This window comes from Mercenaria mercenaria, chromosome 14, assembly GCF_021730395.1.
Source record: "Mercenaria mercenaria strain notata chromosome 14, MADL_Memer_1, whole genome shotgun sequence".
Classification (NCBI taxonomy): Eukaryota; Metazoa; Mollusca; class Bivalvia; order Venerida; family Veneridae; genus Mercenaria; species Mercenaria mercenaria.
Window position 1 is genome coordinate 39,938,597 of NC_069374.1, and position 22,468 is coordinate 39,961,064.

At 34.5% G+C, this 22,468-nt stretch overlaps 1 protein-coding gene across 1 annotated transcript in view; it reads left to right on the forward strand.

Annotated features, from left to right (window-relative positions):
* Window positions 1-16,334: 16,334 nt before the first annotated feature.
* LOC123527414 (uncharacterized) overlaps window positions 16,335-22,468 on the forward strand; it is a 29,898-nt gene continuing 23,764 nt past the window's right edge. Inside the window, exon 1 of the mRNA XM_045306843.2 lies at window positions 16,335-16,492. Coding sequence (XP_045162778.1) covers window positions 16,417-16,492 — 76 coding nt within the window. The 5' untranslated portion in view covers window positions 16,335-16,416. The remainder of the gene's footprint in view (window positions 16,493-22,468) is intronic.

Sequence of the window (22,468 nt, forward strand, 5' to 3'; positions counted from 1 at the left end):
ATTTTGTGCTAGAATCTACCCAAAGACTTTTGAATCTTTGTGACTTCCGAAAAAAATATTATTTGGCATCGGTGCGTGAAACAACGGTGACGTATTTAAGCTGAGACGTCACAATATTATTAATAGCGAAGAACAATCATATAGTGTGTGTAAATACAGAAACCTCATCATGCTCCAAGTAATCAGATCGCCAAGAATTTTAATTTGCTCTCCTCCCATGACTATCAATGTTTGCTAAGTTTCACGACTTATTCGTGACACCAAAACATTAAAAATGTTGCAATCCCACTTCTTTAATTCATGGGCTGTTGTCTTTAAACTCCGCCACCTTGTTAAAAAAGTTTCTACAAACGACCGACCCTGCTAAAACAACAGTAGAAGTCAGTGGGGTTCACCAAGCTAGAAACTAGACCTATCTACCCCAAGATCTGCTGTTTGACTTCCGCGCAGTTTTGAGATAAGGAAAAGAGCAATACTCATGAAAATCGTCGGGAGAAGACGCAAATTCCCCCTTGCTATATTTTGATTCAATTTTGCTTAAATGAAATTAAACAGTTTCAGTAATCGGGGACACATATGTAGGCCAACATCGAGAAACTTTGCATCACGCGAACACCCACATAAGATAAGATAAGATTTATTGAGTCGGAAAGACAATTACAAGTAACATAAGCTCTAATGAGCTTTTAACCGACTATAAATTCTCGTTATGCACTGCTTTGATTCTATTTTGCTAAACAATCTGTAGCTATTACTCTGTTTTATTAACGTTTCGGCGTTAATGGTCTTTATCAAAATGACAACTTTCATGTAAATTTTTCAATTTAACAACAATTAAAATACAAATCCAGAACTGACGCAATATTGTTAAAAGTCATAGTCAAGTACCGCTCATATTCACACCCTATTACCTGATGTCCACCACGCCGAGGGATGCGGATGCCACAGAGGTCAGAAATCAATAACGATGAGTAGTGGTGTTAGTCTTTTGAGCTGTATTGTTTCATTTCGACTTTCCATGAAAATGTTCTGGTGCAAGCATACGTGTAAATGCCTTAACATAGTATATGATTAATCCTGGTCGCCATCTTTGGGAAATAAATTAATGCGAAAATCATATTCAACGGCCCCATTCGAAGTGTTTACAAAATATTTTGATCGGGTTTACCTCACACGTCAAACGATCAATCATCTGGGGATAATCCTGGTAAGTTTCAAGTATGCCCGTAGGTCTACACCGACGTTCTGACCCTCCAAAGGGACCCAGGTATAGTTACCTATGATAAACTTTACCGCAGAGGGCATTTTTAAATGATGCCCATCCCGCATACAAGATATAGCACAAAATCGGCCTGCCTAATAAACTTTGCTTTATCTAGTCAGTGTCAAGATATCACTTTTGCGGGAACTTTTGAAATCACATATTTTATCAAAATTTTGCATTGGAACTGTCACCATTGTATTGGAAATGCTTAAACTTAGAAAATGAGTGGTCAAATTATAGGTTTTTACCAAGAAACAAAAATGTTATTGCTATTTTTCACTTTTACAGCACTTCAGCAGGAAATTTTGAAAACACATTTTTTCCCGAATTTTTCATAGAAACCGTTATCATTGTATTGGAAATGTTCTAAGAAAATAAATGGTAATATCAAAAGTTTTTATCCAGAAATAAAAAGTTAGTGCATTTTTTAAATTTTATCCACAAATAGAATTGCACTTGCAAACGTCATACATGGCGTCAAGTCTGCACGCTGTTGCTCTTTCCGACGACTTTTCCCCCTATTTTCTGAACAGATAGGATAAATATAATATTAGATTACTGTCTGAAATTTTTAAATTTATTAGGCTCGTCTACGAAAAGATATAAGGCTCGGCACAGCCTCGCCTAATATATTTTCTTCAACTCGCCTAATAAATTTAAATTTATCAGACAGTAACCTAATATTCTCTATGTATCATATCAAGAAATACTTTATCCTTCCGGATAAATTCAGTCTTTACCAGCTTTCGTCCTATAATTGCCGATAAAACGCTGTACTCTTCTCAACGTGTTTCGTTTATTTCAACACGCGCCGATTACACAAGGATTTTTATGCATAAAATCGTTTATCTATACCAATACTCGTATTTAGAAAATTATGGAAAGTAAACAATCAACTGTTTGAATACTGAACCCGTCTTGCAAATAGCAATCTTATGATCTGTACTTCACTTGTGAGTTCACTGAACCATATCTTGCGAGTCACCAAGGGAGATTTCCATTGCCTTTATATCCACCTTTTGTCTTTTATCGTACCGAATGTGAAGTTACTGTGTCCACAACAATTATATGGCGCATCTAAAGTTGCTTTTGGGTACTATATGTACTATATGTACTATAAGTAATGTTAAGCATTTAGCTGCACATAGAATGACTGGTTATTGCCTAAACGCATCCCTACCTGGAAACAAAAATATTTACATGAATCTGATAATTAATTATGGAAAGAGAAATTATATCTTGATATGATATCTCCTCTGCGTTTGCAACCATTGTTTTTTTTTTGTATTTTAGCTCGACGATTCAACGAATAGTCTGAGCTATTCTATTCACGTGTTCATGCATTGTCGTTGGTGTTGACGCCGGCGTAATGCTTTGCTTAATGTTTTGCATGAAACTTTATCTCTCCAAAAAACTGAAGGTAATTGGTAGAAACTACGCACGTCTTCGGGGTCAACAGTATCTTGCCATCAAGGCCCATAACTCCAGAATTTGATTGACTGATCCCCTTTCTACATAGAGATGCTGGTTAAAGTTTTGCGTGCCACTTCATGCCTTCAGTACTGCTGAAGGTAATTCGTTGAAAAGGGCAGTATCATACCATTAAGACACATAACTTTGTCAGGCATATTTACTGAATTACCCCGCTTTTTGCAGTTATAAAATATTTATCCGATGGTTGCTTGCAGGTTCATATATTAAAGACTACTGCAGGCTTTGTTTGGACGACTTTGTTTCAGTTTTTCAGCCAAATGAGATATTTTTCTAGACAAGTCAGTGATGGCACAGTGATGGCACAGGAAATTAATGACAGAATCTTCTGGTCGATGAAGGAATCTTGTAAATTTTATGTACATTTCCATTTGCTTTTCTGATTTTAGGTAGTCTAAAACATCAGGGATATGTTGAATAATATTTTCAATTGTGAACATATCAGATTCGTCGCATGAGTCTGTGCTCAGGACAAAGCAAGGGACTCTTTGCGTTGAAGATGTGGATTCTAGCAAAGTCATATTTTGGAAAGAAAGCTGCATAGTATCTCCATCTTCATCTTAACTCTCAATATCCTCAGATTCTTCCAGCAATCTTTCACTGGTGTTTTTTTTTTTTTTGGTTTTGGAGCTTTTTAATGGGCGAAACGTCTTCTAGCCTTGAAACTCTCACTGTTTTTGTGTCATCATTTGGAATTAAAGTTCTTTTAGAGTGTTTTAAATTGTTTGAAGTCTTTTGAGTATGAAATAATTTCCTTTCTTTTTAAGTCGAATTTTGAAACTTTGATCCTTAGATTGTTTACTTCATGGGTTTCCAAATTCTGAAAAATGATTTCACCAAAGTTTATTGTCCGGAACTTGCAGTTTATGCAGCTGAATTCTTCCATTCTGCCTGAAAATAAACAAAAAATGCTTTAAATAATAAATTTCTGGTCCCAAGAAACGTAAAGCATCTTCGAAAATACTCCCAAGACATGGTACAGATAGATCGCGTAAACTCGCAAGTGAGGTTCAGAACAACCGTTCTAGCCTGCGGCGAGTTTCATGAATTTTATTGTCTTAATGCTAAATTTTTAACTAAACTGTCTCGACGCAAAAATGGCTAACTGTTGTAAATTTAGCAGTCTTATTAAAACTGATTTATTAATTGATTCTACTGATGAGAAACTTTGGCCTCTGCTCTGCCACCAGTTACCCTCATAAATTGCTTGGGACTGGAGTGTGTATCATTTTGTATCATTTTATCTGGGTATGTTGTCATCATGTGCCATCGTAAACATGTCTGGTTTGTTAGAGTTAGAGGTGGTTCCATATTTGGGATGGTACCATCAGTCAACAGTTATCCTCATAAATATTAGGGGTAATCTTTGGCTTTCATCACTATGATACACTCCAAATATGCACGGTGGGGAAACCAAGAATGCAACGTCATCAAAACCCAGCGCAAATGAGCTGACCACACACAAATTTACGTCGATTCAGGTCAGAAAAGTCTTGTAACTTTTTTATTACTGCAGCTTTCGACTCGAGATAAAGAGCACCGTACCCGGCCTGGAGTATACTATTCTGCGGTAGTGTTCCATATTGTACTTATAGCTTGGTTTTTGCTCGAAAACGCGAACAGTTGGCAAAGAGGGTATGAGCTGTACCACACTTTTGTCTAAGAAAGTGAGTTTTGACCGTATTTTCGTAAAATGAGGACATATTTGACGCTCATTTAATATCAGTGACGAGCATAATAGTCAATCATTGTTTTATTTTGCGATTTTCAAGGATATCTGACGATATTTTATTCAAAACAAACAACATTATTTAAATGAGAACATCCACACTGACGACGTTGTTGGAGAACATCCACACTTTTAATTACCATTATTGCAGTTATTCGTCCTAAAATGTATGTATTAGGCAGTCAAGCTACGTTGTTCAACAACAAATGTCGTTGGGAAATTAATTTTGGTAAATCAACATTTACTTCCAGTCGTTTATTAACCCGGTAAGTCACATACTGTACGCGGAGCTTAAATTTGTTAACAAAAATAATTTTAAACACTAAACAGGTTAGCCAATAATTAGAAAAATAAAACTTCTCATTCCATTTAAATAATTTTGGCACCAATTACATATGCGAGATAACAAAGTATATGTAAATTTCTTTTGCCAAACCACAAACCTATACTTAAAAACCCTTACAATTTTCCTGGCTGAACTACTATTAACGAAAAATACGGCTCAAGCTCTATAAAATAGTTTGAAATTATTAAGATCTGCTAAATTGTAATGTGAATAGGTGTCCGCAACTAGTAAATTTATTAATACAGTTGTAACAGTATTTAGTGTTTGAAATTATTTTTTGTCCAATGGCATTGCAATACATTTCAAATTATGGGAAATTTATTTTAATAAATCAGCATTTGATTGAAGTGCGATATTGGAGGCTAACCGGAAAACCTGCTCTGCGGGAACACTTAAGACAGTCTCAGCGGAGAGAGAAATCCAAGGATGTGAGGAGTGTGGAAAGGTGTATAAATACTGACGAAAGTTTAAGGCCTCACATGAAAATCTTTCCCGTATGATGCCTAAGGTAGTTCTACAAGTTCGGATCCATTTTTTTTCTTCACTGATTTAAAATTTGATTAAACTCCGATTTTTTTCCAAGTTATAGAATAAACTTGCAACTTTTGGCAAATGTAAATTGATAGTGTCATGTGATTTTTCTGCTTAACAAAATGTTTTGACCTTAAGTAACTTTTTGTAATATGTGCCTATATGAAATCATCTTTTCAAAAGTAAATTATCCCCAATGAAGCTTTTAATGAATCTTCTCAGTCGAAAATATAAGCTTCGGTCTTACGTGTGCCTTAATTTTAGTTTATACAGAATTCATTTTAGGTCGATTGTGAAGGAAGTTCTACAACTTATATTATTCACTCTCGACCCCTCATTCCTGATAGGATCAATCGCCACGAGGGTATGAGAGAAGAGGCCAGTTTCCCTTTTAATGCTGAGCGCCAAGCAAGGGAGCTACTGGTACCATTTTTCACGTCTTTGGTATGACGCGGCCGGGGATCGAACCCACGACCTCGCGCGCTCGAAGCGGACGCTCTTCCACTAGGCTATAGACGATGCCTTTATTTTAAGAGATCAGCGCATTTCAAGCTGATTTAAAGACACTATTTAGAACTATTTAATGTTCGGACAATTTTATTATCACGTTTTATCTTTAGAAATATAATATTGTTGTCATGGGATTGCCATTCAATAAATGAATTTCGGTTCCGTATGCAGAACCCAGACTTTAGTCTACGTAATGATAATACATTGTATGCCTTTCTGCCGGTTTATCAAATGTGCATAATCACCTTAAGTGATAATGCCCTTTTTATGTATAAGGTTGGATTGTATTTGATATTTGAAAGAGACTTCCATTTGCTGAAATAAGATTTAAAATATCTTACAGTTATAATATTTAGTTAAAGTTGATATGCAAGACATGTTAGACTTTTTAAATGAATGGTGCCGAAAATGGAGACTTATGATTAACGAGTCAAAATCAAAGGTTATACACTTTAGAAATAAAGGTAAAAGGCAAAGTAATTTTTCTTTTAGAATAGGAGATATGTGTATTTCGTATACATCGATGTATAAATATTTAGGTTTTACCTTACATGAACATTTAGACTTTTCACATACTGCTGATATACTTGCAAAGTCAGGAGGTCGGGCATTAGGTGCAATCATATCGAATATTCAAAGTAATAAAGATGTAGGTTTCAAGACATATTCTAAAATGTATTATTCTTGTGTGGTACCTATTACTGACTATTGTTCATCAATCTGGGGTTTCAAGAATTATAATGTGATAGACATGACACAAAATAGAGCAATAAGATATTATATGGGTGTGCATAGATTCGCTCCGATTCTAGCAATTACTGGAGATATGGGTTGGATTTCAACTCAACACAGACTTTGGGTCAATATGCTTAGGTTCTGGAACCGTGTTGTAAATATGTGTGATGAAAGACTGACAAAGAAAGTGTTTCTTTATGATTATAACACTGTTGGAAATACATGGTGTTCTAACATTAAGTATATTTTACAACAGGCGAATATGTCGAATTGTTATGATAACAAACTTCATGTAAATTTGAAAGATGTTGAAGATTCATTATTTTTATTACATAAAAGAAACTGGTGTGAAAATGTTAGAAATGTTTCATAACTTCGGACATATGTCAATTTTAAACAAAATTATGAAACTGAAAAATACATTTTATCTTCTGTAACAAAGACTGAACGTTCTCATTTAGCGCAGTTTAGGTGTGGCATTCTACCTCTCAGAATTGAAACAGGACGATATTCTGCCTTAATGCCAGTGACAGATTATGTACTCTTTGCACTGAAAATGTTGTTGAAGATGAAACTCATTTCCTACTAAATTGTCCAAAATACAATGATTTAAGAATAAAGTTGCTGTGTAAATCTAGAGAATCAAACAGAAATTTCGATAGCTTGTCAGACTTAGGAAAGTTTACTTATGTAGTACAAAATCATTATGTTTATGTTTCAAAATTCTTAGTTGAAAGTATGAATAGACGGAGATTGTATCTTTATAGAAACTAATAGGAAACAAAAAAGAATGAACTATTTAACTAGTGAATATGTTTAGCAACTCGTTACTATGTTTAATCTAGTTTTCAGAATTGGTATATATGGAATATGTACATGTAAACATTCTTGTGTTTCAAGTATTTCGAATCTTTTATTTAAGATGGCAGATATGTAAGCCAGATCATTTTAAGTACTTAAGAAACAGACATTTATTTGAAATTAGATTACTACTTAAATAATTAAATTACATGTACATATTGAGTAGCTATGTAGTTGTGAAATACTATTAAAACATTTATCACATAATGACATAATGCAATTTTTCCTGTTGATAAATTTCCACTTTTTCGCATGTTAATTATCTACTGGTATTTATCATTATGTACATTGATTTTCGAAACTTTAAAATTTAAAGTGACTTATAGGCCCAACGTGGCCGGGTGTTGTAAATTGTAAATTTATATGTATTGGTATTGTACATAACACGATGTCACTATAATAAAACTTACTTTCTTACTTACTTACTTACTTAAAGTACTAACTATCCGTGTTTTATGCACTTTGGGGTGGATATAGTTATAAACAAAATAATACAATAACTATTCCAATCCTCTATTTGCTTTTAAACTTTGTTTGCAGGACTTTTATGCAAATTTGTCTTGTTATCTTAAAATAATGTTTTTCCTAAAATGCAATCAATCTTAACACCGTGTCCTTATGCCACGCTATACACAGAGATTAATGTTAGCCTAACATGTGCTCAGCCATTGCTATATGATTTGGCAGATCTATTTTAACTGGTCTATAGCCTCGCGGTAAATGGTTAGAACTGCTGATTGTATGTATAGACGACATTTGTTGTTGAACAACGTAGCTTGTCTGCCTAAGACATAGATTTTAGGAAGCATAACTGCAATAATGGTAATTAAGAGTGTGGATGTTCTCCAACAAAGTCGTCAGTGTGGATGTTCTCATTTTAATAATGTTGTTTGTTTTGAATAAAATATCGTCTGAAATCCTTGTAAATAGCAAAATAAAACAATGGTTGACTTTTATGCTCATCACTGATATTAAATGAGCGTCAAATCTGTCCTCATTTCACGAAAATACGGTCAAAACTCACTTTCTTAGACAAAAGTGTGGTACAGCTCATACCCTCTTTGCCAACTGTTCGCGTTTTCGAGCAAAAACCAAGCTATACTTAAAATATGGAACACTACCGCAGAATAGTATACTCCAGGCCGGGTACGGTGCTCTTTATCTCGAGTCGAAAGCTGCAGTAATAAAAAAGTTACAAGACTTTTCTGACCTGAATCGACGTAAATTTGTGTGTGGCCAGCTCATTTGCGCTGGGTTTTGATGACGTTGCATTCTTGGTTTCCCCACCGTGATATGGGAGGGTACCTGCTTTTGTATATAAACCTAGGTCAGAACTAGGGAGGGAATTCTTTACTTTTGGCTCGGACTTTGAAAATTACAGATCATAGAAACAAGAAATGAAATATTTTACAGTTATAATAATAAGTGACTTTAGACCAGAGGAATGAGAAAATTATAATTTTGACAACATTATTTCCATCATTTAGACTATTTATCCATCACATAATAAACTGATGTAGTAAACTGGATTTTAAGTGTATTTTATCAATGGAGTATAAACCCCCTCACCCGAAGCTACGTTTTTCAACACTGGTGGCAGCGACGGAAACGGACTTACACACGTGCTTATCAGAAATTTGGACATATATTTCTATTTAATATATTTGTGGTGACAATTAAGTGACAATCATGGGACCTAAAAAGCAACAAGAAAAAGATTCTGTCACAAATGAAGATGATGACAGTCATGAACATCTAAGGGGTGTCAGACTTGTTTGAAGAAGCACGATTCCTGGTCAGATTTTGCACAATTCAATGACGTTGTTCCATTATTCGATAAAAACTTGAATATGGGGAATCAGAATAGGCCAGTCATATTACGAGCGAAGGCTCAAAATAGTGGGTTATGGAGCAGTATTTGTGTGCTCATGCAGCTGCAAATCATGAAGTTGATAGGATGTTTCAATACACTTTTCCATGGATTAAAACAGACTGGGAAGTACTTCCGAAATCGTGTTCAACGACTTCGATTCCATAATAGTCTGGATTTAAATGGGTACGTACAAAGTGGAAATAGCTTCAACTTTGGTGACAATAACGAGGAGGTGTTGAACAAGGACGTAAATTCTATACTGGATGAACATGTTGCATTATCCGAGGATGCAGCGCAAACATCTAACTTAGGTTGTCTCAAACAGTTTAACACAGTTAATTGTTCACCTGTCAAAATGGCCAAATTACAGAGAGCTGATCCAGATTTAGGAATTGTGATACAGTGGCTTGAAGAAAACAGACAACCCCTGAGAGATAAGGTAGCTGGGAATTCATCAAGTGTGCGGAATTACTGGCTAAATTATGACCTGTTAACTCTGATTGATAGAGTGTTATTTAAAAAGTACATTGTCAGTGCAAAGGACCATCGGCTTTTGTTGATAGTGCCTAGAGTACTATTTAAGGAACTTTTGATATCCTGTCATGATTCAATTACTGGAGCACATTTAGGAATTTCAAAGACATATTCAAAATTACATCTCAAATACCACTGGTATAAAATGAAGGAATACGTCCAGTTGCATATCAAAAGTTGTGAAAAGTGTGCATTCCGAAAAAGGCCGAAAAACATACCAAGGGCACCATTAACAGAGTACACAGTTGGTCATCCTATGGATCGTATACAAACTGACATAATGGAACCACTTAATGAGACAGAATCCGGAAATCGGTACATTATAGTGCATCATGACAGATTGAAGCCGTTTCATGGAAATAAAACGACCCATTGGCAATCAAACATGGTGAAGTCTGAGGAAAATAATAAAGCAAAAATGAAAGGGTACCAGCAAACTTCCAAATCCTGCCTGGACAGTACCAGTCAACAAGTGAGGAGAAGTTCAAGGAACAGGACCCAATACAGACCATACCAACATGGTACACAATAGTTATAAATATTAAAAGTGTTAATTGTTTTGGATATAGTTCATATTCCTTCTGGATTTTAAGTGCTAACTAATATTCATCCTGGATTATAAGTGTGTAATTATTAATTTCATTATTCTTTGTATGTATTTAATTAGTGGCTGCATTGGTAATAATAATCCCATTCAGCCTAAGTGTATTCAAATGGATTTATTATTCTTTGTATGGATTTAATTAGTGGCTGCATTGGTAATAATAATCCCATTCAGCCTCGGTGTATTCAAATGGATTTATTTATGGGTTTCATTTTCAGATATGAAAATTTGTGCCATTTATTAAAATAATTTGTTGTATAATTAGATATTCTAGGCACACAGGACTTAAAACTTTGGTAGAGACGACTACCATAGCCATTCGAATCAAAATTGTGCCTATTTCTATCATCATACTGTGTTAATGTTAAAATAAATAAAGGCACCAGGACTTAGTGTGAGTGAAATAAACATTGTGTGAAAGTGCTTACAAATATATATTCACCTTTTAGATGAACTGAATTCAACACTGGATTTTATTTTTACATGTGTTTTACTAGGACAGTTGGTGATTTTTTTTTGACACTTTTAATGTTTCATACACACATTAGTATAATAGTCATTTTACATGTATACTACTTTGAGAAGTATTTAGTCACATAGTTCTTCCGAACTATAATCCTGATTTTTATTTAAACACAGAGTATAGCATGTTTGCTAATATTCATGACATTTAATCATTTATATTGAGGAGCAATTTCAGTGATAATATAGTTTAGGTATTCATATTCCTATGTATCTTCACATAGTATTTGAGAGTAAGAGTCTGGCTCAGCAGTCACTTATATTTTAATGTTAAAACTTAATTGGGGACAATTAAGAAGCTAAGGGTGGGGCAGTGTTGTAAATTTAGCAGTCTTATTAAAACTGATTTATTAATTGATTCTACTGATGAGAAACTTTGGCCTCTGCTACTAGAGATGTCATTCACCAGTTACCCTCATAAATTGCTTGGGACTGGAGTGTGTATCATTTTGTATCATTTTATCTGGGTATGTTGTCATCATGTACCATCGTAAACATGTCTGGTTTGTTAGAGTTAGAGGTGGTTCCATATTTGGGATGGTACCATCAGTCAACAGTTATCCTCATAAATATTAGGGGTAATCTTTGTCTTTCATCACTATGATACACTCCAAATATGGGAGGGTACCTGCTTTTGTATATAAACCTAGGTCAGAACTAGGGAGGGAATTCTTTACTTTTGGCTCGGACTTTGAAAATTACAGATCATAGAAACAAGAAATGAAATATTTTACAGTTATAATAATAAGTGACTTTAGACCAGAGGAATGAGAGAATTATAATTATGACGACTTTATTTCCATCTTAGACAAAATCTCATAATAAATTAACATTGAAAACTGGATTAAAAGTTATTTTATCAATGGAGTATAAACCCCCACACCCGAACCTACGTTTTCAACATAACACTGAAATCCACTCGCAAGATCCGGTTGGGGTTCAGTTCGTTTATATACTGTGAAGATGTACAAAAAAAAGAAAGTCTGTCCAATAAGATAATAAATAGTTCCAGATTTGAATAATAAGATAGTATGAATATTATTATTATTGGAAACGAATACAGTAACATCAATTCAACAAAATTCTTGTAATTACAAGTAATTAATTGCTAAAAACTATTGTAACAAGAGAAAATTCTTTAAATCAAGCTTGTAAGCAGTTATATTATTATTTATGAAATTTAATGTAAGAAGGAAGTGAATTCCATATGTGTGCAGCTTTGTAGCTAAATGTTTGTTTCAGGTAGTTCGTTTTAGGTTTAACAATAGAAAGATCCATGTTTTCGGTTGAGCGCAGACTGTAATGATCATTATGAACAAAATGTAGTAAATCTGAAATGTATATAGGACAATCCCCTGTTTTACTTTTGTACACTAATAATGAAATATGGTATTTGCACCTGTTCTCAAAAGATAGAAGTTTTGAATTTCTTAATACTTCATCAAAGTTGCTACACTTTGATTTTGTAATTATTTTTATAGCGCGTCTCTGCAAAGATGTAATTTTATCAGTGTCCGATTTGTGAAAAGTCCCCAGACATTGCAACAATACTCCATGGTTGGCATAATATATGCATGGTAATACAATAGTTTCATCTCATCTGTTAAGAAAAATGCAATTCTTCTAAGTAGAGCAATTTTTGAGTTTAGTTTATTGGCCACGGTACTAACGTGGGATTGCCAAGACAGAGTTTCATCGATATATACACCTAGAACTTTCTGACACTTCACGTTTTCAATGACCGAACCGTCTAAAATTAACTCAAGTTTTTTAATATGTTTTATTTGGACTCTAGTGCTCAATACCATACATTTTGTTTTTGAAGGATGAAGTGACATGTTATTTATTTTACACCAATTATGGACACTATTTAGGCTATACTGAAGTTCAGACTGAATTTTTGTAATACTGTCGGCGGAATTATGTAGGGTGGAGTCATCGGCATATAGATCAATGTTGGTTGTATTTGAAATTAACGCCATGTCATTGATATATATCAGGAAAAGTAGAGGTCCTAGTATGGATCCTTGCGGGACACCGGATTGTACTGTCATTCTTTTGGAATGCAGCTTCTTTACTTCTAGAGTCTGTGTTCGATTAGCTAAGTAAGATTTAAATATATCCAATGTTCTGTCTGTAAAATGGTAAAGTTTCAGTTTATAAATCAGTATTTCATGATCCACCATATCAAAAGCTTTCCTAAAGTCAAGAAAGATAGCCCCTACATACTCACCATTGTCAATGTCTTTTAGCCACGTTTCTATTAGATATGTTAAAGCAGTCTGACAGGAGTGGTTAGGTCTGAATCCTGATTGATTTTATCTCCCATCGTTTGTTTTGGAGTTATGTATTCAATATTAAACTGTACATGGCGCAATTTCGCATTTGAATAAAGAGAAGTAATTCAGAAATCTGATCTATTTTTAGATGAAATAAAACAGTTTATCATATAGCTTACTCCTACACAGTGACCTCCCTTGCCATTCGATTCACTGCGTAGAAGTCGGGACAGGTAGAAAGAATTGCATGTAGATCTATATACAACTACAAAAAATAATTCAGATCATAAGCTGCTTTATAACTGACGAGTGCATTATGTATTAAGGCTAAATTAGAGAAATCTTTTTAATACGTTTTGAACTTTCTTTTTCACGGCATATTTTCATACGCTTCGGTCACGTCTGGTGTTTTTCTGAAGTGTTTAAAGGAATACACCTTCACTTTTCACCTTAGTCATGCTCGATGGATCAACAGACATAAAAACATAATTTTAATGCGAAATGACGCATTCTTCAACCTTAGTGTATTTACATATGTATGAAAATTTCAACGGACTGTAGAACAATGTTCAGAAAACAGTTTATATCAATAAGAATATCTGTCGATTAGCCTGAAAAAACGGGTAAAAACCTTACAGCGGATTAATCTGTCTTTCAGTGAAAACTGTTAGTCTGATATTTTTGCAAGCTCTGAAATACGGTAATTATAGGTCTCAACCGCTTCGCGGTTTCAACCTAAAAATCAAAATGATACACATAGAAATAAACTCTCTATTGCGCCATTTGATACTTTTGAAACAGTGAATGAACCCCTACCTGTCCATACAATTATTCTATAATATTATTTATGGTGTTCTTGTAAAACATGCGTCTTTAGAAACAAAAAGAGTTAAGCGTGATACTCAGCCAACATGGTTTAATGAAAGAAAACCTGCATAAGAATAAAGAATATGAAAAGTGTAAAATTCTGCGTAATAAGGTTTCATCAATGATTAAGAAAGGTAAAAAGGATATTTACAATCAGGCTGTAAAAGAATACAAAATCACAAGCTATCTTTGGAAAAATATTAGAAATATCTCAAACATAAGTACTGTAGATGAGGGCATAGTATTAATACATTAGAAATGCTAAATGAACATTTCACCAATAGATCAAATATTATTGAGAAAACAACTTTTGTAGAATCAGGTTTCTCAAACATTAAGAACTTCATTGATAGTAACATTATTGAACCTATTTCGAAGTTAAGAAGACCCAAATTTTGCCTACAATTTCCAAAATATTTGAGAGACACATATCAAATCAGATCCATTCCTTCTTTGAGAAAACTAACATCATTCATAAAACTCAGTCAGGATTTAGACAGTATCATTCATGTCATAACAGTACTAACTAGACTAATAGAGGTAATGACTTACAGATATAGATTCTGCTAAACACAGATATAGATTCTGCTAAATATGTGTGTGTGCGTGCGTGCGTGCGTGTGTGTGTGTTGGGGTTTAACGTCTTTTTCAACAATTTTTCAGTCATATAAACGACGGTGTCTGCTTGTAGCAGTGAACACAATGCCTAACTTTATAGTGCTGCCTCACTGGAATATCACGCCGTAGACACGTGGCATGATACCCCCACCCAGTCACATTATACTGACACCGGACTGACAAGTCCTAGCACTATCCTCTTAATGCTGAGTGCCAAGCGAGTAAGCTACTAGTACCATTTTTTACGTCTTTGGCCGGGGGGATCGAACCCACGACCTCCGAAGCGGACGCTCTACGACAAGCTAGGCTACCGAGGCGGTGGTTGGTAAATATGGTAAATATGTCGGAACAGTAGTTTTAGATCTACGAAAAGCTTTTGATCTTGTTGATTAGAACATTTTATTGCATACATTGAAACATTATCATTTGTCAGATAAAAGTGTTGAATTTTTCAAATCATATCTATCAAACAGAACGCAAGTCATAAAAACGAGAAGCACCACTTCTAACCTCAGGGTTTTATTTCTTGGCCCAATATATCAATGATATCGCTTTAGCTTCGAAGAGTGGCAATATAGAGACCTCTATGCTGATGACTCTACTATGTATGAATCAGATTATGATTTAGATAAAGTGCAAACTTAACTCCAACGGAATTTAGATGTTGTGCATCAATATAAATAATTTGCCACTTCATCCGCACGGTTTTGTGTACCAATTGTAAAGAATTATTTTTAAGTATTTCCAAGCAAGCAATAGAAAATGTCAAGGTGCAAAAATTATTAGGTGTTTAAACAAATGGGATGTTCAAATTGAAACAGTTGGCATTTGATATAACCAAAGAGATTCTTAAAGCAGTCAACTGTAAGATATACTTTTTATACTTATTTTTAAAATATGTTAGAGAACATGTGGAACGAATTTCATTTGGTATTGAATTCCAAACAACGAAAATTTGTACGATGTTTAAGGTATAACGACGTCATTATGAGCAGCAGATCTTAGATTATATTTTTCATTGCTACAGGGGTATATGAAGGTGCTTAATTATTATTGTAAGCCTTAAAGCCCGTGCGGAAAATGAACTTAAATGACACCCACCCAAGTTCTTTTAGCATATCTTTTGTTTTTGTTTGGAATGTTTTATTCAAAATTATTCTTGCAGCCCTTGAATTTTCATTATTTTCTTTAAAGAACTCATATCTCCTTGACACCATACAGTACAACAATAATCAAATATGGACATTTAATATTAATATAGAATAACGTTTTCATTTCATCTTTGTTGTAGCTGCACTTATTTTTTAATTTTACCGCCTGTAATAACCATGAGAAAGTTTGATTCATATCTAGATCAATAGTGTACTCTTTTGATATTGGATAAATCCTGTTTAGTTTGTTTTGCTTGTTTAACGCTGCACCGATACATTTTTAAGTCATATGGCGACGTTTTAAATCCTATTAATGTCATGATAATTTGTTTTCCATCTTTAAAGGAAGTCAATAAATATGAGCTCACCAAAGATAAGACAAAATGAAATGATAACCTATATCGGGGCCTAATGCAGTTCATTTAGCTAAAGGATTGGTTTTTCTTTCCTTTATCAGTGGAGGTCATTACTCAGGGAATAATTATTTCTACCTCAGGGAAAATGACAGATCTATGCTGTGTGGTTTTCGTTTTTGTTACATTTATTTGGTTAGGATTTAGCTATCCTGTAGAGAGAGGTATGTTAACTCATAACGTATGCATGTTTTACTTATTTATGACGACAAAATTGAGACATTAGATGAACACAAAAATATAATAAATTTAGTATGATTATGCAGATTACTTGTTTCAATATTGTGTAGAATAAATTGTCAGAATGAGATGTAACCTAGGTTACGTTGTATCACACTGTATATAGAGACTATATCTAAGTAGGCCACATTCTAGAGACCTTATTTGGTACCTTTACTAATTGTACATATTTGTCTTTATAAAATCAAAAACAACTTAACAAACAGTGTTGTCTGCGATAAATAAACTAGGTAAAGTCAAAGAAAAAGTTCGTAACCACTCACTGGATAGATCAAAGAAAACATTAATACCCGACATTGGCTCATATTTTAAGATTTTCTTATTTAAAGCCTTTCTTACGGATTAGTTAGCTCATAAAAACAGGCGGTTGGGATTGTAAATTTATTGACAATTCTTAATAGAAGATGCATAAAATGTCTTAAGGTAAAATCAATTAAGAAGTTTTGAGAATATGGACCCTGGTAAAGTTCGAAACCGGTTTATCTGGAATCAAACTATCGGTCAAATCATGGAATACCTTTTCTCACACCTCAACGGTCACCTTTTCTATCTTATCTAGATGAAACATGTATAAAATGCGCTTGTTTTGAGTAAGTCTAATTCAGATTGAAACTGGGTCATTTGTTTTCAAAAACTAGATCAAAACATAGAAACACCTTGTTAAAACTCCAGAGGTCACGTTTTCTATCCGAGTGAAACCTATCTTAAAAATTTAGGTCAATTTTAAAAACCATGGCTTTGAAACAAGGTCATTAGGTCAATTCCTTGAGAAAACGTTGTGAATACTCCAGAGGACACATTTTCTACCTCATTAAAATATAACCTGGTTAGAATAATATTATGTCAAGCTTGAGCGATATAACTGCATATGTATAAAAGAATTATTCATATAAAACATAACCAAATATGTTGCAATATATACAAGAAATTCCAACATAAAATATCTTTGACATCAAACTTGTTCATATCCCATCTACATTTCCAAGTTTGTCTAGAATGCATCCTCGTTTCATCTGGTTCGACAGCGGTTGCATTTCCTGCTAAGAGCTGGAATGTAATAACTGGTAGTGATGATAATCGGACAGCATAGGGATAATCGATTAATCGGATATAATCGGAAGGCCTTCCAGGCGATTAATCGGAAAATAATCGGACTTTAACACTGAACCTTTTGTAACTTATTAACCATTAGCTCACTTGACTAACTGCGTTAGCATTTATTTAGCAGGAGTGATGTAAGTTGTGTGTGGAGTTTTTACCCTTGTAGTCAGATATCAATGTGGCTAATTGAAAAGTATCTTTTGTTTATTGAGGTATAATGTGGCATATTTTTATGATTACACCCAAACGTCTGTGGGACTATCAGGAGTTTCTGAGAAACTGATCCTGCTGACAGACCTAAGAAAATGCTATCAGTTTTGTTTTCAAACTTCAATGCCATCCATTTTTTATTTCTAATTTTCTATTTATAAATATCATCTACAGCTGTATATCAAAAATGTAGAAGCAAAATGCTGATTGAAATTATGAAGTAAATCAACCCACATTACAAAAGTGGGTGGGGTACCATTATATGCGGTCTTTACGGCATAATCGGCAAACGACACTCCCCATTTTTTAAAAAATTTCTTTCACTGCTGCACCTTCACATATTTTGTAGAATCTAAACTACCTCCACACTGATTGTATGGTCTTCCCTGGCTGGGGGATTATAGCTTTGATTGGACATTATCTGACCGAACGCAGTATGCTTTGCCTCCGTTTTGAAGAGTGGAAAAGAAATTAACCTAAAGAGGAAATACCATCAAAAAGATGCGTAACTCACATAAGCGTCAAATAATCGATTATGCAAGTTTATAATCGATGTCGGCGACTTTGGCTCATCAAATGATCGACAATCGATTGTCGGCGACAATCGGAACATCACTAATAACTGGGTGTTTCTTTGCCACCACGCGGGGAAAGGCGGGCTAGAGAACATATGCGGATATTGTATTATGACGTCATAGCGTCTGAGCAATTTTACATCGTATTATGACGTCATAGCGTCTGAGCAATTTTTGATTGATGATATCTTTGAACAGGTTACAGTAATATCAACAGTAGGCAAGAAAAATGATAGCCAGAGTAAGGCAGGTGATTTCCCAACTCTCGGGACAGCGTAGATAAGACACCTCGCTAGTGCTCGGTTTTCCATTCCACGCTGTCCCTCGGGTTTGGGAAAACCCTGTCTTACAAGGCAGTCATATAGAGTAACTTGCCCTATTATCGACACCTTAAGCATGAACGAATACAGTTGATGATAGAGCAATCTATTTTGCAATTGAAATTTATCTGTTTACAAAACCGGATTTCATTTGTTAAAATATTGATGTGCAACTTCATTATCTTTGCACATTGACCAATGAGAATTATTTTAACAAATCTAGTCAAGTTGTTGGAAATTTTCAATTTGCCTTATATCGACACCCCCTCTCCTAATACCGACACCTTTAAGAAAATGTTAATAAAGTTTTTTACTAGCAAGTTTATTGATAATTTGCATTAGATTTTTAAATATGATATCAAATTTGTCTTGCAACTATTACTGTAATGTATTTGTTCTGGTTGCAAAGACCAATGTAACAAGTATAAACCAGACCATGAACAGTTCTTCCTATATGTCGTTAATAATGTAAATAGATCTACACTTGTATTTTTGTTTCTTGATACATAAATAAGGCACAATTTGTACACTATATTGACAGAACTTTCATATTACAATGTTTTCGCTGTAACTGAAATACCCAAAGCCCTATAGAAGCCAGCTGCATTTTGTAACCACCGTAGTATATTTCATTACCATTATCTAAGCTTGAACGAATCATATTTTCCTCTAACGGTATTGCTGAGCTGAATGCCATTTAAAGTACATAATTATAGTATTTGTTTTCTTATTAAAAACTAAGTTTTTATAATTTTACTTTGTTTCAGGGTAGAAATTTAAAATATTTCATCTGGCCATTAAAGTGTCGGTATTAGGAAGAATAATTAAAACGACTTTTTAAAAAAAAAACTGAAATTGCTCTGTACATTTCAGAAAAATGCAGTTATTTAACGTACAAGTACAGTGCAAAAGAATGGAATGAACAGCAATTCCTGTTTGAAGTAAATTGGCTCAGAAATTAAGTAATAATGGAAAAGCGCAATGGTGTGGGTATTTGGAATGTGTCGGATTTAGGCAATGTTACTCTATATAGGATCCTGATAGTCTTACATGTTGCTACAATATCCAGCACAGTTTTCTCCATTCCGCATAGGGCATGACAAATCCTCAAGTGCATAAAAGTGCACCAACAAAACATAAAAGTGCACCAACAAAACATAAAAGTGCATCAACAAAACAAATTTGAATGTGTCATCATATATCACTGTCAAAATTGCTCACACACAAACTGCTGTGGAATTATGACATCAGTTTCATCCTTGTTAGTCCTTAAATTTCAATGACAATTCCATCTTTAAGGAGCCTGTGTTTGTCAACCTGTGACTGAAGCTTGCATGTAAATCTCATGGCCTTGTCTTTGTGGTACTTGCAAGCTATGTCTATCAGTTCATAAACTGATCGTAAAACATATGATCCTGACAAACACAGGCTGCAGGGAGCAGGCTATGAATACTGATGGAAGGAACTGGTGCTCAGTGAATGATAGCTGAATCTGCAGCAACATGTAAAGGTACATAAAAAAATCAGCTATTGTGCCCTTGTTATTACCTACTCCTGCCCTGTCTGTCTGGATGCGATAATGTATCCAAGCTAAGTGGCATTGGATAGACAGCCGTTGCCCAACAGCTGACAACAGAGTTCATTTGGACAAAAGTGGGAATGTCAATGCAGATATGAACAAAGTTTTTGAAGAAGCTGTTTCATTGCAGCCTGTTAGGATAAGAAAGGAGCTAAAAGTATATGCAACATCCCGGTTATATTGTTCTACAGCTCACTTCACCCGCACAATCTCTCAATATTATATGAGCCGTGCCATGAGAAAACCAACATAGTGGGTATGCGACCAGCATGGATCCAGACCAGCCTGCGCATCCGCGCAGTCTGGTCAGGCTCCATGCTGTTCGCTTTTAAAGCCTATTGGAATTGGAGAAACTGTTAGCGAACAGCATGGAGCCTGACCAGACTGCGCGGATGCGCAGGCTGGTCTGGATCCATGCTGGTCGCATACCCACTATGTTGGTTTTCCCATGGCACGGCTCATATATGGACGAAGGCTATTGGTGTAATATTCAGTGATACAGATGGTGATTCTAGTGATTCTGACAGAGACTTCGAAAACTGAAGGGAGATGAAAAAAACAACTCCGTCCAGCAGTTAGATGAAGATGAGAAAATCTTCTGCTTTTTAAACAATCTAGATTCACTCCATAAATAATTCAGTTTCTAAAATGTTGAGGGCATTGTGTTAGATATCACAATGATGAATTATTCACATGCTCTCAATTATCCCTTATCTTCGATCCCCTGCATCCCTGTATTGCACACATTACAGTTAATTGTGTAAACCAAGTGCTTGAAAGCTGTAGATAAAAGTGATTTATGCCTAGTTCCAAAAACATAGGGTCGACCCATTGTACAATAGGTTATTTGACTAGCTATTGACCTACTTCAAACAAATGCATAGTAACTGTATACTTTGAAACTGCTAGAGTGAAAATATATATCTCTTATAACCAGGTCAGTATTTTTGGTATATTGGAATTATATAGTACTTCATAAAATTAGCTGGTCTTGATTACTCTGATGTACCCACATTATAAAATGGAGTGGTCACTGTGATAAGTTAGGTAAACTATTTCCGTTACCATGAAAGTTAGGTAAACTATTTCCGTTACCATGAAAGTTAGGTAAACTATTTCCGTTACCATGAAATGCCATTGCTCTGATACTGATGCAAGAAGTAAAGTTGAATTTAAACTTCTTAACTTCCTCCAATCATGTAAATTATCAGTATTTAAATAATGGAAAATATTTGTAGATACCCTAGTACATACATAGTCTTTTAAATTGTGGTTGAATATCTACTACATTTTTAAGCTTCATCAAATTAAATGGTTTTCAAAAAGGAAAAAGGCATTCCCTTATGTTAGACTTCTATCGCCTACGTTATGTCATTTGTGAGTGGTGATGAAATGCACTACTTCTCTCATGTCTATATTTTAGAAGGAAACGAAGGAAGTTAATTCCACACAAGTATTACTGCAAACTTAATATACTGAAAAAATCTGTTGTTTACAAATTCATATATTTATGTTAAATATATTCTAAATTCTTTTAAAATAAGAAAGCTATTATTAAATTATATGTTCAAGGGCGTAATCGGGGTGGGGGGGGGGGGGGCGATCGCACCCTCTTTTTTCGGCAAAGCTTGCTTTTTTCATTACACCAAACTAGGCCTACCCTTGAATGTCCATTCTTTGATTTTTTTCGGCTCGCTACGCTCGCCAACTTACATATGATTACTAATATTGACGCTGTAACCTTTGTATAAAGTCTGTTGATGACCATCTATATCTCATAGATCAATGGATTGAGTCCCTGCAGCTTTTTTTTTTTTTTTTTACAGATTTTTACCTAATGTTTCAATGTTGAATCTGGCGATTTTACAGAAGGTTGGCTGTATCTATCAATACAGAGGACTGTTATTACAACCATCATATATTTAGATTGATCGGCTATAATTGACAAATTTGTCAATCTTCATCAAAAGAAACTCGAGCTTAAAAGTCTTATTTACTGAAAGTGAGAAAAGACTAGTGATATATGGATAAGGTGCTGATATGACAAATACATTACTGTATAAGTGTTTGTTTATCTAGCCTGATGAGAAATATAAGTTATTCTGTATTTTTACA